The sequence below is a fragment of the Notolabrus celidotus genome, chromosome 21, assembly GCF_009762535.1.
Source record: "Notolabrus celidotus isolate fNotCel1 chromosome 21, fNotCel1.pri, whole genome shotgun sequence".
NCBI classification, from domain to species: domain Eukaryota; kingdom Metazoa; phylum Chordata; class Actinopteri; order Labriformes; family Labridae; genus Notolabrus; species Notolabrus celidotus.
In genome coordinates, this window is record NC_048292.1 from 3,821,877 (window position 1) to 3,838,330 (window position 16,454).

The 16,454-nt window shown below is 43.5% G+C and overlaps 1 protein-coding gene across 7 annotated transcripts in view; it reads right to left on the reverse strand.

Moving 5' to 3' along the window:
* syt1a (synaptotagmin Ia) overlaps nucleotides 1–16,454 on the reverse strand; it is a 262,791-nt gene that overhangs the window by 14,113 nt on the left and 232,224 nt on the right. For all 7 annotated transcript variants that reach the window (XM_034673888.1, XM_034673889.1, XM_034673884.1 and 4 more), the window contains 3 exons: nucleotides 14,469–14,636; nucleotides 10,365–10,532; nucleotides 5,199–5,316 (listed from right to left, as the gene is read on the reverse strand). In XM_034673888.1, the coding sequence (XP_034529779.1) occupies nucleotides 5,199–5,316; nucleotides 10,365–10,532; nucleotides 14,469–14,636 (454 nt within the window). The remainder of the gene's footprint in view (nucleotides 1–5,198; nucleotides 5,317–10,364; nucleotides 10,533–14,468; nucleotides 14,637–16,454) is intronic.

Here is a 16,454-nt window from a genome sequence, read left to right on the forward strand (position 1 = left end):
TTCTGCCTGTTAAAAGGAAGTTTTTCCTCACCACTGTAACTAGCTAAATACTGCGATGTGCAATGCTCATGGTGGATTAAGGTGGAGTCAGACTGAGTCTTACCCTGTCTTGAAGTTGGGTCTCTGTTCATAATTTGACATAGAGTGGTCTAGACCTCCTATGTTTGTAAAAGCGTCTTGAGATAACGTTTGTTGTGATTTGGCGCTATACAAATAAAGATTGATTGATTGATTTTTCAAACCTTGAAAACACAACATTAAAATGCAAGCAATTTCAAGGATTTCAAGCACCCATACGAACCTTACATATTGAGCCAACATCTGTGTGAGTACAGTTATAACACAGAGAGACGTTAGATCAGAGACTAACAGACATCTTTCTCCAAACTTAAAGACCTACTTAAGTCAAGTTATGCACGCTAACCTAATCGGACACCAACTGTTGTCGGCGTGAGTTCAGCTAACTGCTCATTGTTTTGACTCCTCGCGTTGCATACAGCTGTTCATGTATAAATACTGCAGAAGCAGAAACATCCTTTCATCCCACGCCGTGTCGTCTTGTGCCGTTAACTGTGCCTGAATAAACACGACAGCAGCTGAATGGGATTATCAGATAACTGATCCTCAGGATGAAAAAAAACACAGCACACCTGTGGCGCCACATCAGCGCCATCCAGACGCCTCTTATCTTTCTGTCCGGCAGATGAGAGTTTGGCGTTATTGAGTTTTGGGAAGCTCCGTGTACCTCATATCCGGCCCATTTTACTGTCTTATCCCAGACGGGTGTAATCTCCCCATTTCATGGATGAATGCCAGCCCTCCTGATGCAAGAGTACTTCCTCACATATGTGTACAGCAGCACCATCGTTATCGCGTGGGTGACTCATCTGAGTCCTGGATATTGGCCATAGTTTTATGAGGCTATGCACTATCAGCAGTCCTTACATTTCCCCCAGGAGGCTGAAGCAGCGTTCTGGATAAAGGTTGAGCTCAGTGATGAGTTCAGTCGAGCTGCTGAAGCTCAAAGTGGTTACGTACAGTTTGTAATAATTGCCAGCTGTGATTCTTTATTTTTAGAGCTTTATGATTTGAGATCTTCCAAACCAACATTTGATTTCCTCCGTGCTCATGAGTGTGTCTGCTCCGGGGGCTTCGCAGAGATGTGCCAAATGAACACCAATACAGGCAGGGTTAAATATAGCCTGGCTGTCATCTTAGCTTTCTTCACATCATTTTGGATTTGCCATGGTGGGTGCACCCGGGGGTGCCTGTCGGTTTGCTTTTACACACTCAGATCACCGCTGACTGACACACACACACACACACACGCACGCCGCATGAACATGAGAAACACTCGCAGAGAAACCGCCTCCAGATTTGAGGGGAATCTTTGTGATGTAGTCATATTTTGTAAATTGGGGATCTTCATTAGCTCAAATCTTCTGCTCTTTATTTCCTGACTCTACTTTGAGTTTATAAAGTGAAACTGAAAGACACTCACATAATGCATTTCCCATTTCATCCTGCTTCCTCCCCTCGGGTCCTGTTCATCATCTTAATGACCTCTTTGGCCCGTTTCTTTACCGACTGAGAGAAAACCTCTCAGTCCGAGCGGCCACAGGAACAAAACAAATAAACCCTCCGGTGAAAAGGCTGGATGGTGAGCCGGAGCATCGGGTCAGGGCAGCGCGGCTTCATTATCGCGGACACGGCGCCTGTGTGCTTTGATAACCTCCCTCACTGTGAGCCATTACCTGGTTATGTGCCGCCTCACAGTCCTCTGGGAAGTCTTCAAGGGTACAAAGAGGGTGGGAGAAAAATGCTCCTTTTTTTTTTTTGCAGCTACTGCCTCAATAAAAATCGCTTGGCCTCATTCTTAGAGACACTTAGCCTTTGTGTCCGACACACCTCTGAGTCTGACTCACCTTTGATGGTGCACCATGCCGGGGAACACTGAAGCACTGTAAACACAACTTTTTAAACAAACTGGAGAACAGGACGTAACAGGACTCTCGTGTTGGAGGCTGAAAGACTCTCTCACCTTCTAGTCTTAAGTCTGTTTGGGATCACTGTGCAACTTCTGGACCTCCCACTGAAGTCTCAAACTTCTCTGAGACCTCATTGTCTATGGTAACTTTACTTTACATCCATGCAATCCCTTCTAAAGCAAAGAAAGGGGAGTTGTTCGTCTGGGATTATTTTGAGACGACAGCCAAAGAACATGCTGCTCGGTGCATCACAGCATTTAAACAACGACGAGTCAGCGGCACTTTTCCAAACTATTATTTCAAATCTATTTTGGTGAGAGAGACGAGTTTGGAGGGACGTTTCATGAGCAGCCAATCAAAAGAATTATTTGTGATTATACATTGGTTAATGATAATACCCACATCTTCCTCTGCGAGCCATAATTAGGCATGGTAAACAGGATGACAATAGAGGAGAAGGCTGATCCCAGGCCATCAATTACACGTCCTCCTCCTTAAGCTTTGGCTGAGCCGCCCTGTGGACGCAGGCTAATTATTGTTATTACAGACCTGCCCATTATTTCATCCATCTGCTACACTTTAAATCCCACTCCCAGAGCTCAAACGGCAGTCAGCAGCACCAACCAGAACCACGACCGAACCCATGATCCAGAGTGTATTCTGGTGCTGTGTAATTACAAACATGCAGAGTGCTATCACTGTATGCTAATAATCCACCCTGAGCCCCACAGACCGGAGCACACGGATACAACATGCTCCAATTAAAGGTGACGTACAGTGTGTGGTGTCAAACTGTCTGTGGACGAGGGAGCTGGACTCCAGAGCGAGCTGATTCACACTCCTTTCATTCTGGCTGCTGTCGATTCAGAATGTTGACAATCCAAGGATGCAAATGGGCACAGGTGAGAGCGAACGCCAGGAGCAGAAATTGGCAGCGGGGGAAGGTTTTTTTTGTTTGTTTCTGGCCAAATGGGCTGCGTGCACTGGTCTGATAGATGAAAGGGAGCTTTGAGCTTTTAATGTGTTACTGTACTGCAGGATGTTCAGGCCTACGCAGAGAGACCGGGCTGTCAGGCAGAAAGCAAGTGGACCCAGGTGTATGGTAATTGCAGTAGAAAGAGTCAAAGCAGGGGGGGGGGGTGCACAATGGGGAATATCAGATGAAACCACTGAAGAAAGTCAAATGAGAGGCAGGAGGGAGAGAGGGGGCGGGGCTTATTGTAGAGAGCTCATATAATCATATATTTGCTGTTTGCTGTGATGACACTATGTGTTTTCATCATTTATGCATCAGTAGAGTCTTTTAAAAACATCAGAAGACGTAATCATTCAGTAGAAAGACATTATGCTTAAAGCTCATTTTATGCAACAAAGCTGGATTTTTGAGTCATGTTAAAGGGGCGTCAGCCTATTGGTTTAATCGTGCACACCCTATACAGAGGCTATAGTCCTTGTTGCAGCGGTTGTAGGTTTGAACCTTGACCTCAACCATTTGCTGCATGTCTTCCCTCACTCTCTGCTCTTGGTCTTGACTCGGTCTCGATCTCTAAATGTCTTGGTCTTGTCTTGGTCTCGGACATGTCTTAGTCTCGGTTGATGTGGTCTTGACTACAACACTACTAAGAACGCCTTAGTATCCTCCCAGAAGAGCTGGTGGAAGTGGCCAGGGAGAGGCGTGTCTGGGCTTCCCTGCTGAGACTGCTGCCCCCGCAACCCGGATAAACGGAGGAAGATGGATGGATGGATAGAATAAACCTTAAAGTCTGTTTCAGATCACACCGGGGGAGACAGGACTCTTATTTTCTGGAGGTAAACGGTGACTAAGTATTTTAGGACAACATCCACCTTTTCTGCTAACTTTGGAAAATGTAGCAAAACAAAATAAGAGAGGAAGAAATGTCAATAAAGGAATAAAAAAGAGGCGATTGAAGTCATGCAGATGTTGAAAAGGAAGCTTAAAGATCCTTTTAAGCTGCTATAGCTAGCAGCCCAGGTTTGATTCCAGTCTGAGACCCCTTTCCCACATGCCTTCATGTCTTTCCCCCGCTCTCTCCTAGTTTCCTCCTCTATCAGCTGTCCTATCGTCTCAGAATAAAGGTGTAAAAGCCCCAAAAAATATACATGTTGTCGCAGCAGTCACACTGTCTTATTTGGCCTGAAAACTTAGGTCCGAATGTGTGGTCATGTCTCAAAGTACGGTAAGATCCTCTCTTTTTAGTTAACTTTCCATCCTGTTTGTCTGACGCTGCCCAACATCTCAAGTTCAACCCTAAAGCTAAAGATCATACTCACTACTTTAGTCCAAAGGTTACAGAAATCAAACTCAGAGATTCAAACCAAAGAGAAATAAGACGAAGAGAGAAGAGTAACATAGTCTGTGCAGGTTTAAGCATGACTGATCTCAGGGAGGAAGAAAGAGTAACTCTCACCGTTTACAAAGTCCATTTCAGGATAAGCGGCACCATTAGAGTCATTTCAGTGTTTCAGGGTTTAGAGCTGTGCACACAGCTGGCTCTACTCTGCACATTTACCCACACCATCGCCTCGCTCCCACAGGAAATAAACACTTTCACAAAATGAAATTTCTTCATTTGCTCCTCGCAGCGAGACATTAAAACTTTGGACGAGGTAAACCGAGGCTGAGATTCAAACTGTGAGAACCACAGAGCCGTCCTGGGACCGGAGCCGGAGGAGTGAAGAGCTTCATGACTCATCAGTCCCTCTCCGAGTCCTGACCGACCCTGGTGTTTGTTGTTTGTGCACGCTGCAGCGACGGAGCATGTGCGAGGACTTTACACCCCTCCTCTGCCTTAACGAGTGGCACATTCTGTTACCATGACATCAGACCTGCTATTCAGGCTGGACTGTATTGTGAGTAATGTCATCTATTGATCCTAATGCTACATGGGCGTATTGTTGGAGCTGCACCACAGAGAGGATATGTTTCATTCCTTTATCCCAGAGATTGTTTTCCATTCATGTAAACAACGATCATTTATACTCTTTGAGGGTTGAAGAGTCCAGATTCTTACAGACCTGAACACCTGAGCACAACTTTAAAGGTTCCTGGAGAGCAGAGAAAAATCCTGCTTGACATGAATGTGGACGAGTGATGTGTTCAGGTGCTTGTTGTGTAGGAGAGAGCTGCAGTGCATGTATAATTACAGACAAAGGGACCTGTCAGAGGGAAACACACACACACACACTCACCTGACAAGCCTCCCACGTCCATTTTCTTCAGGTTCTTGGCCTCCAGGATGACCACGGTCAGCTTGCCGGCGGTGGGCACGTATCTCAGGGAGAAGCAGATATCGCCCAGCTTCTCTTGCTGTGGGACGAGGACACATCAGAGGGTGAGAAACACTTCTAACAAGGACGACTGAATCCAGATTTACTGCGTCACATGATGCTCTCTGTGAGGCTCGATGCGAGGGACAGAATAGATTGTAAAGCATGTTGGAAAGTGTTCAGTCGGTTGGCCTTGTTAACGCGTTGGTGTTTATGCCGCTCTGCTTTAATAATAGACGCAGCGGTCCACAGAGCGCCTGTGGGAAAAGTGACATTTTAATGGAATCAAAGGTTACAGTAAAGCACACAGATGCTGGCTGATAGATCTGTGTACAGTAATTGTAGAGTCTACTTTGAACGGCTATGAGTCCATTTGAACATCAAATTTACATAAGTGACAGAAACATGTTTTTATAATGTCCACAGAGCAAAGAGCAAACGGCAGCACGCACAGATCTCTGCTCTTCTTCTTATAGGACATTATAGACACCGCTGAGTGACGGACAGACGGACTCTGGATTGAAATATTTAACAGTTTCATGCAAACCAACAACGTTAGCAGAACACAATAAAAACAACAGAAAGAGATCATTGGTTCATTTTATTCAGAGACTTTAAAAAGCATCTATCTTTATTTAAAATGGTCATCAGCTGATCCTTGTGTAGAACAAACTGTTCATGATGTTAGTGATGAATGATAACATATCAACACACCTGAGGAAAGGAGAAAGACCCCAAACACACTCCTCTGCTACCTCATAAACTCACCTTTCCTGCAGGTTTATAACGTTTAATACTTTTAATAAAGGGATTACTTTCAGTGACCTAACCTGAACATCACATTCAATATGCTAATGCTGCTGCAGCATCTGCAACAACTACTTGGGCTGTGCATCATCTGGAATAAAAGTCGCACATCAGACCTAATCTATAGTACACAGTCTGTCTTTGTGGAGGTCCCAGAGGGGAAAAGGTCTTAAGTGTCCTCCTGTGTGAAGACTTCCAATGTGCAGTTTTTGTGTCACGCTTTCTGTAGATGCAGATAATGTTCTAAACATTTTAAAGTTCTTTTACTTGTTTTTAAAGCTCCTCCATACGTCACAGGTCTCCTGTCATTTTATGTTCCACCTTCATCCCTGAGGTCCTCAAATGCTTCCCTTTTAGAGGTTCCTCACAAGAGAGAGAACTTTCTGTTTTTATGCCCTTAAACTGTGGAACTCTCAGGGTGGTTCTGAAAAGAAACTTAAGACTTATCTTTTTAATCTGGCTTTTAATTTGGAGTAATTTATTTTTAGCCCTTGACTGCATTATTACCAATATTACCATTGCTTTAGCACCGTTTTTAAAATGTATTTTATTCTATATTATTCTATTTTATTTCTTTCCTATGGTATTAATCTGATCTTATTTTATTAATTTTATTGTACTTGTTTTATTTTATTTTTATTTTTTTACAGATAAATCTCCTTCTATCTTTTTTTTTAAAAATAATTTATTTTACCCTCCTCTGGTTTGTATTTATCTGATCTTATTTCATTTATTTGATTGTAGTTATTTTATTTTATTGATTTATTTTACAGATACATCTCCTTTTATTTTATTTTGTCAAACATTTTATTTCACCTCCTCTGGTTTGTATTTATCTGATCATATTTTATTAATTTAATTTTAATTATTTAATTTTACTTTATTTTCGTATTTATTATTATTTACAGTGGGCAATATTCAGAAAAAAATCCTTTTATTTTAATTTATCTAAAGTATTTTATTTTACTCTCATCTATTTTGTTTTCTTGTATCTTTTTATTTATGGCTGCTATTTTCTGTCTCTGTTCTTTGGGCTGCATGCATAAAAAAGAGTTGAGGAACAATCATAAAGCTGCAGGAGTTAGTTCACAGAGGTTGTGTGTGATTGTGTGTTTCAGTTTGTACTCTAATATATCTATACGTTGGACGGGACGCCCTGCAGAGGACGTTTGAACCTCATTAAGTATCAAAGCTCAGGTTTATCAGGTGGAAAACAGAATCAGACAAACATGAAAGATTCAATTAAAAACCTTAATAAAGTGTTTTTAAATGTTAATCTTCACACCGAGCTTCACGGTCGCTTTAATTCATTCACAGAAACTTTGTCTGTTTCCGCCTGAAGGACTCCGTCTCCTGTTTTAGCTTTCTAACACCGGCTCCCTCTCCTGTTTGTCACTCATCACTTCTCTGGAAAAGTACCAAGTGACTGCAATCACTTCACTGTTTCTCCCAAATCACCATCACAACACAGCCTCGTTATCATGCACAGAGCGCGGAGCGACTCATATTCCTGCCGTATCCCTTATCAGCAGGAGCAGCAGGCAGTCAATAACCCCCGCTCAGGTCACACCTGCGTTTACATGTGGGCCATTTACAGAGAAGATTATACATCAGAGGAAAACCGGACCTGAAGATCCAGAGGGTTTTATTTCAGGAGTGTCTCATCAGCGTCCAATCAGAGTCCTCGTGTCACACCACTGAGCTGGAAACACACTCCATGTGTTCTGTACTCTAAAAATGTCTCTGTGTGTTTCATTTTCCACAGAAAACACTGATTGAAGGATCTTAAAGTGATGACTGGAGCGTGTGTTTCATTAATAAGAACATGCTCCCAGAGAGAGAGGTAGAGTCAGGTACACACAGTGTGTCCATCAGGAAGCACTGACCCGCTCTCTCAGAGTTTCTATGAGCTGTAAAAAGACGTCAGCTGGCTTTTCAACCTAAAGGGCAACTTCTTTATATTCGACCTTAACATAAAGAGGACTGAGCTTCACTGAGCCGCTGTTCAAACACTCACACCTAAAGATGCAGGTGAATCTGTGTGCGTTTGGACTCCTGTGCTCAGTATAGAGCAGTCTTTTCACCTTGCTTTCTCTGAGGTCACTAATCACACACTGCTTATATCTACGGACTGTAAACGGCTCAGCGGAGACTTCACACTCTCCCTCCTCAGACTGTTTCATCAGAGTGTTTCAAAAGGCCTGAAGAAGGAGGAGTCCTTCACAAAGAAATACAAGAAGTCTTAAACTTACAATTTCCTGTAACAGAAAAGTGCATTACTGGGAGGCGTGTGACGTGTTGCAACTTTAAAGCTCCAATGAGGAGTTTTTATCAGGTCATGAGACAGACTGAAAGTAATACTTAGAACTCTTCATGAGCTTCAAAAGCAAACGAGACAATCAGCAAAAAGACTGATGGACGAAAAGTATCAGCCTTTTGGACAGGACAGGAAGTACCAGTTTGTCCACAGGGGGCGCCAAAATCAACACAAACCAACAGTCCAACACAGGAGCTTTATGATAGCTGTGAAGATATTCTTCAAACACATTCCTACAAATTTAGCATGAAGTTATAGAAGTTGTGTATGAAGCTAAAGGAAGCGACTATTGTAGCTTAGTTTAGCTTAAAAGCTGTAAGCAGGGGAAAACAGACAGCCTCTTTATGCTCTCTTTGAAGTAAGAAGACTCACATTCTTCCACCTGTTGAGCCCAGTAAGAACACTTCATCAGATCTGTTTAATCTAGAGATTAACTTTAGGCCAGTGAAGATGCTGAGCTGAGCTGAACATGTTCAGTCTTAAGGTTTAAAGTCAGGGAAGTCGGGGCAGCTGCAGATGTCTCCCAAGCAGATCAGGGGATGAACATTTACACTCAATGAAATCTTAAATAATCAGCATTGCTGAAAATGTCTGTCATTAGGTTATGTTTTATTTGGATTTATTTTTATTTTTACTATTTTATCTTTATTGTTATTATTTTATATATTTGTATATATTAAGTTTATTTTATGTATTTCTGTATTTCTTTTTCCCCTTTATTATTATTATTATTTATTTATTATCAGTATATATATTTATATATATTTATATATATACATGTTTTTTTTTTCTTTATTATATATTTTTTCTTTCTTCATTATATAGTTGGTAAGTAATGTAGAAACTGTGTCAAGCTGTGAAAAATCTAAATAAAGAGCTAAAAAAACTTGAATGACTTTTAAAGGAAGCACTCCAAATTAAAGCTCCTGTGAGGGACTTTTGTTTAGTGCTGATTTTGGCGCCCCCTTGTGGACAAAGTAGTCATTGCTGCATTTTGTTCTTTACATGTAAAGTCTTAAGTGTCTTGATACTGACGTCTCTACCAGTCGAAAGATTCAATCATCCTGAATCTCTATTATTAGTCTGGCAATAGTCTCTCTTCTTCTTATTGATGGTCATGTTTTCTTTTTAGATTTTGAGATCATCTCCAGGTATCAGTATTGATTTCAGTCTGTTTCATAAGAGGATAAAAACTCCTCTCTGTAATATGTTTCAGAAAATGTTTCTGTTCTGTTCTGTTATTTCTTTTTATTCATAAAAATATAAAACTTTTAAACTCCAGGATCACGGTAAGAAGTTGTTATTTATCTTGAATATTCAGACTGATGAACTCACTGAGCCCATAAATCCACTGTAGAGAGAGGAATAAGAGCATTCAGTGTGAACTGTTGGAGTAAAGGTGGAGTGTAATGGTTTCCACGGTCTCCTCTCCACTGAGCTCTCGCCCTGCTCGCTCCGGCGTCTCAAGCCTTGCGTAAAATTGCGAGGTGCAGCTGTGTGCAGCCCAGACGCTAAAGAAGTATACTGATGCCCTTCAACTCAAACAACTCCACCTGCCACTCGCCACTGTTATAATTAACCTTTAAATCAAACCGGCGTAATGCTAAAAATGAGGTTCCCCTGGCAACATGTGCCGTGTGCCGTGACATTTACCGTGAAAATTGAATCTCCTGAACTGCTGCCTGGAAAGTCACTCTTGTATTAATTGAAGGGGAAGTGTGGACATCTGATTAAGTGACATTTCCAGGGGAGATGGATTACTTCGGCCGCGGCGGTGGATTTGTGGTCGGAGCACAAACGGCTTGCTGAACACAACAAAACAATCTCAGAGATATCACTTACACAGAATCAAAAAGTGGAATAATAACTGCAGCAACAGCAGCGAGGTGTTCACGTCTCAGCGTTGACACATGACAGGCAACCTCAAACCCACTCTATCACATCCTCCATAGTTGATCTCTCACCTCCTCCTTCTCGGCGCTCTGCAGGTCCCTCCATTCCTCCGTTACGTGGCTGAAGTCCACCTTGTTCATGGGGACTTTGATGTCGCCGATGGCATCGTGTTTGGAGAAGCGGTCGAAGTCGTACACGGTCATTATCAGCGTCTTTCCGCCGAGCTCCACGTAGGGGACCTGAGGAGGGTGAGGGAGAAAAACAAGTCATAAAGGCTTCACCGTCTCATTAAGGAGAGCGCACAGGATGACTCAACACATGAGGAACTTTGAGCTGTCATAGATCTTCATAATCCGTCTCTGTTCATTTTTATTCAGAGGAAAGGTTGTTGTCAGGTTCTTTGACAGCGCAGTGAACAAACATCCGGACTGACTGGAGCCCACACAGCTGACAGGAGGGCGGTTAAAGAGGTCGCTGAGTCATTGAGGGGAAAACACCATTAGTATCAATCTAGAGCTTGTCCAGAGTAAACATGCTGTGGCTGGTATCAGTGAGAGAGCTGTGGTCTGTCTCTTTTATCACACTCAGGACTGCCTGCTCTTTAGTATTCTCCTCCGCTGCTGCGTTCAGGAGCTTAAAAACACAGAGGAAAGAAGCGGCGTGGGGGGAACACGTCGGAGATTATCACAAAGGCTGCCAGGATGATGAAAGATCTCCTGAAAACGAGCTCTGAAGTCTGTTATCAGAGGCTGGAGTGTTGGAATAAACATGATATCATTATCAATTACTGCTAAGTGGAGGGAAAAAAACATCCTCTTTTTCCAATAATCTGTCCGCTGAGTCAACAAGCTTTAACGTCTGTTCATTGACTTTGCATAAAAACACAAAATCTGCAGCTGCAGGAGACGATCTGTTTCAGTTTGGAGCATGACGAGGATCATCACCAGTGTGTTAGAAAGAGTCTGCTGGAAAACAAGTCAGCCATCATTTCCACAAGCTTTATTATCATTAGATGATAGCTGATAGCTTCTGAGATTAATGAGGTTTAAGAGAGCAGGTGAGGTTAGAATTACTAATCATAAATCTCCTCTTTGCTTACAAGTTGAATTGCTGATGTCTTATTTCATTATCTACATTTCTTTTACTAAAGGCTGATTTATACTTCTGCGTCTCCCCTACGCAGCAGGGGCTGACGCAGACATGAGCCCCACATACTTGTGCGTCGGTGTGTCCGTGCCGCGCAGCAATTCTCCGCCGAAACGCCTGAGGGCAGTGCGGTCTCTCTGATGGCCGGCCGCCTGCTTCCGGTCCCGTTATGATCTCTGTTTACTTTTCCACAGAGATTCAAAGCGTGTTATGTTAATCTACAGCTGATGTGTGTTGCTGTTTATCATACAGACATGATTACATGAAGAATAGAGAGGAGGAGATGAAATACACGGCCGATGTGCGGCCGATGTCCGGGATCCCGGAAGTGTTGTAAATGCGGGAAAGACAAAGCCGCCGAGCGGACCAATCACAGAGCTTGCGGTCCGCGTCGATTCTACGGGGAGTTACATTTTGGAGGAGGTGCACATCAGCTACGTGCGTAGGCCACGGCGTAGGTACGGGAGCTACGCGGACCCCCGGCGTAGGGTACGCCGTTGATTCAACGCAGAAGTATAAATCAGCCTTTAGTCACCAATTTCCAAGATGCCTCTGTAATCCAGACAGTTAATCTCTAACGTTTTAAAAGTTGTTGTGTGATGTAAAGCTGCTGTGATGTTTTAAGAAGTCTGCAGAAGTGAAGAGATCTTAAACGACAAGTCCATAAACTGTATAAATAATGGATGTAAGTATCCGCGATGTCACCCATCTGTTTCTGAAGCGCTGTTTTGAGACCAATTGTCGGCGGCAGACATATTTGAAATGTTGAACTCAACATAACTGCTGTCGAGCGATTGTGATGTAAAGAGGCGGGCTTTGAGCCTCCTAGCCAACAGGTACAGTGTTCCCATCTGTCAATCAAGTCAGCTGTGCCTCTCATAATGGAAAACTTGTAAACTTAGTATCTTCCAAATTGCTGTGTTATTAAAAATTCACCCACGTACAGTGTGTGCCGATCGAAAAATGAGCTATCCAGACTACACTCGTCTTTTGTCCCAGGCTGTAAACATGTTTATTTCTGCTGTAAAGATCGTCTTGTTGAATGGGTGTGTATGTGGTTTCCAGTACTTCAGGAGCCAGCCTCAAGTGGACACTCGATGAACTGCAGTTTTTAACACTTCCGCATTGGCCTCATATTTTTAGACCGGAGGTTGACGCTTGTTCAGAGATTGATGAGTTTAAGATAGCAGGTTATGTTAGAAATTCTAATCCTTAACCCCCTTCTATGCTTAAAAGTTGAATTGCTGTTGCCTTATTTCGTTATCTGCATTTCTTTTTACTAGGTTACCAATTTCCAAGATGCCTTTGTAATCCAGACGGGCAAACTTTGACTTTTTAAAAGTTATCGGGACTCCTTTCTGTTTCATTTCTGAGAAAGGCGTGATTAAAATGCTTTGATGTTTTAGGGATGGTTTGCATGTTGCTGTGATAGTCTCAAAGTCTGCAGAACAGAAGAGATCTTATTCAACGGGTCTGAAAGCCAAAGCGATAAAAACACGACTTGAACCGGCAGCCTTCTTTTATCCAGCAGGGGGCGCCTCCACTGGTGTGCAAAAGAAGTCTGACTGTAAGTAAACCTGTGAGAAAATTACACTACCTTCACACTTTACTAACTACCATAGTAACTTTTCTTCATTGTGTTGGCTACAGTTAGCAGAGCTAGCACCACCAGCCTTCAGTCCTCCTTGCAGGTTAGCGTCCTCATGCCTGTGCTGGTTCCTCATGTCTCTGGTGGAGTGGTTATATGTCAGTTTAACCAGACACAGCCTACATACAACTTTATCTCCATTTACTAGATCAACATACTGACAAACCACACCGTGCTACAAGACGACATCTGTCACCTGTGCTTGTTTACATCCAGGTAGTAGAGCTTTAGAGCTTTATGGGAGCAGACATTAACCAGAGCTACAGTGAAAACTAGTGCAGGAAGGCTGCACTACAACTTAGACGCAACATATGGCTGGCATTTCAGGTCTCAGGACGAGCAATTCTGGTGCCGACTGAGCATGAACATCCCTTGTTTGTAGACCCAAGTTTACCCTGCTGTTAATGAGACAACAAGACTTAGCACTGTCTGTTCTAATCAAGCAGATTGCTAAAGGTTATCTTCTGTCTCTGGTAAGACTATTAACAAATCTAAAGTTTCATGTATCTTTATACCCCAAAATAAAGTTTCCTGTCCGTCCAGTAAAGTTTATAAAGTTTGAAACATTCAGATGGGAGTGTTTCTGGAGTGGATGATTTCGTACTTCATAATTAATCTCTTCTCTTAGAGCTGTGACGGATGCCGCGCTTATCAGTCCCACAACCTTGCACAGGTAAGGACAGGTAAGTGGGCCCTGAAGCAGCACTCCGGATTCTTTATTGCCGTCGATTTTGGGAGCAGAGTTATTTAATGGAACTGGCTTGTTACGAGACAAACAAAGAGCAAGAGGGAGATAAGACTCCCTCGTTTGTCCTTGGCATTATCTGACACAATCATCTCTTTGCTTGACGGTCTTTATAATCACCTGTCCCGCTCGTTTCCTGCGGATCAGGGGGAAAGTGGTGCCAAAATCCCCCCCCCACACACACACATTGACATTGACATTGTAGCCGGGTGGATGGAACATCACATTATGCTTAAGTTGAAGCAAACACCTGCGTTCTAACAAAACTTTCCCCACTGCTGGGGAACAGCGCTGCATCTATTATGGCTGAGGCAAGGCCGGGGTGTAGCGGTGCATCTGCCCAAGTTAATCCCAATCACACTGAGCTGCAGTGTGTGTGTGTGTGTGTGTGTGTGTGTGTGTGTGTGTGTGTGTGTGTGTGTGTGTGTGTGTGTGTGTGTGTGTGTGACAGAGTGTGTGTGTCAGAGATATTCTGTCAGGAGCTTGTTAATGTGCCAGCTGGTTGCTGTCTCCACACCTTCCCAGCATGCAAATCAGACTGTCAGTGGAACCGAAAAGACCTGCAGCCACAAAAAAAGAGGCTTGGATTTAGCGAACGCTTGGAGCCTTCAGTGGACTCGGCTCGTGGTGGATTACCTTGAAGGTGAACTGCTCGTTGAAGGTAGGGTTGAGGGTCTTCCTGTGGACTTTGGTCTCAAACTTCTTCTTCTTGTCCGGCAGCAGGTAGACCTTTACGTAGGGGTCAGACGTGCCGCCCATGTCCATGGCGGGCAGCTCTGCAGCCTGGATGATCCCCACCATGAGCTGAACGAGGAAGAGGAGATGGAGAGAAGTGAGAGAGGGCAAATCAGACAGGACACTGATCCAGTTATCACAACTCGTACCTTCATCCCACCAACATCCCGAGCTTTATCGCTCAAACTACAGAGGCAGCTTTTTATCAAGATAAAACTCCTGTGACTTTAAGACTCTTTCTTTTATTACATTTCTTATTCCTCCTTATTTAAATGATTCACTGCATGCACCTTAGAGAGTAAGTACGGCTTTTGCACGACCTCTTCAACACAAAGGACCTGCTTAAACTCCCCGTGAGTAATTGCAGAGTTAAGACATTTCTAGAGATATTTCCTGATCTCTTGATTGCTCCTAAGACCTTGACGACCTTCAGTGACATTGTCTTCTGATATCACAGCCAATCATCCCTTCATAATGGTGGCTTAGAGATGATTCAGTCTCATTTTCTGGGATATGGCAGTGGTATTAGAGGGTGATGTCTGCACAGCCTGACAGCGACTGAAGAGACGGTAAAGGTCAGGACGTGTCAGAGCGGGAATGAGAGGACTGTTTCTCTTCACACAAGGTCGATAATTGATAACCGCAAAGGGGGGCCTGGGAGCCTGATTGACCTGCCAGTCAGAGCGTCTACTCAAAGGCCTCTCAGGAGGTCCGGCCAGTCAGTCAATCAACTTCCTATCAGGCATCCATCAAGCTGCAATCTGGAGGCTGACCAGGGCACTCAGCCATGGAGCTCTACAGCTGTCAGGAGCTGCGGCGGTTTAATGTGCGGCGCTACCGCGGACACGGCGGTGAATAAAAAAGTAGTAAACAATAACCTCCGGGCGGTGTCACTTTAAGAGAAAACAGTCATCAGTGTGAGGGAATACAAACAGGACATCACAGCTCTGAGTGTTCTTTTATTCCCTTCTCTGCACCGCGAGGATTCTGAAACACTTTGAAGGATCTGCTCCTGAATCTACTCTTGAAATCGTCAGAGGGTAAAGCAGAAGTACTGTAGTCTTTCTGCACTCAGAGGAGGAACTCAGAATAAAAAGGTGAGTTAGTTTCAGGAGTTGAATAAACTGGGAACTTTGTTCGTGAGGTCATTTCATTTTGCAGAATTTAACAAAACTCTCCCTGGTCAAACTCAGAAATCCAAAACAAACTCCCTCTGCTGACGAAGATCATGTGATACCTCCAGACCTCCAGTCTTTTTTAGGCCAATCGTCGGCGGCAGCCATATTGGAAATGTTGAACTCAACATAACTTCTGTCAAGTGTGTGTGATGTAAAGAGGCAGCTTTGAGCCTCCTAGCCAACAGCTACAGTGTTCCCGCCTGTCAGTCAAGTCAGCTGTGCCTCTCGTAATGGAAAACTCAGAATCTTAATATTGTTGAAATTGCCCCGTTACCTAAACATTCACCCTACAGTGTGTGCCGATCCAGAAATGAGCCATCCAGACTACAATCGTTTTTTGAACTAGGCTGTAAACATGTTTATTTCTGCTGTAAAGATCGGCTTTTTTGAATTTGTGTGGTGGTTTCCGGTACTTCCGGTACTTCCGGTACTTCTGGTACTTCGCGAACCAGCCTCAAGCGGACACGCGTTACTTGGTTAAATTCCATGGTTTCCTGTCTACACCTGGAAGAGATTCAGTCCACACTGTCCCACACTGATTCTACATTTTTGGGGACTTTTTATAGAGTTCATTAAAAAGGAGACACCAATCTGGGGACTGGCTGCCTTGTTTTTGCATTGGAGGGCATTTGGTCATGCATATCCTGGCGTTTCGGCCTTTGCCTTGACCCTCTCTTAATCTTGCTTGGTCTTGAATTCATGGACTTTA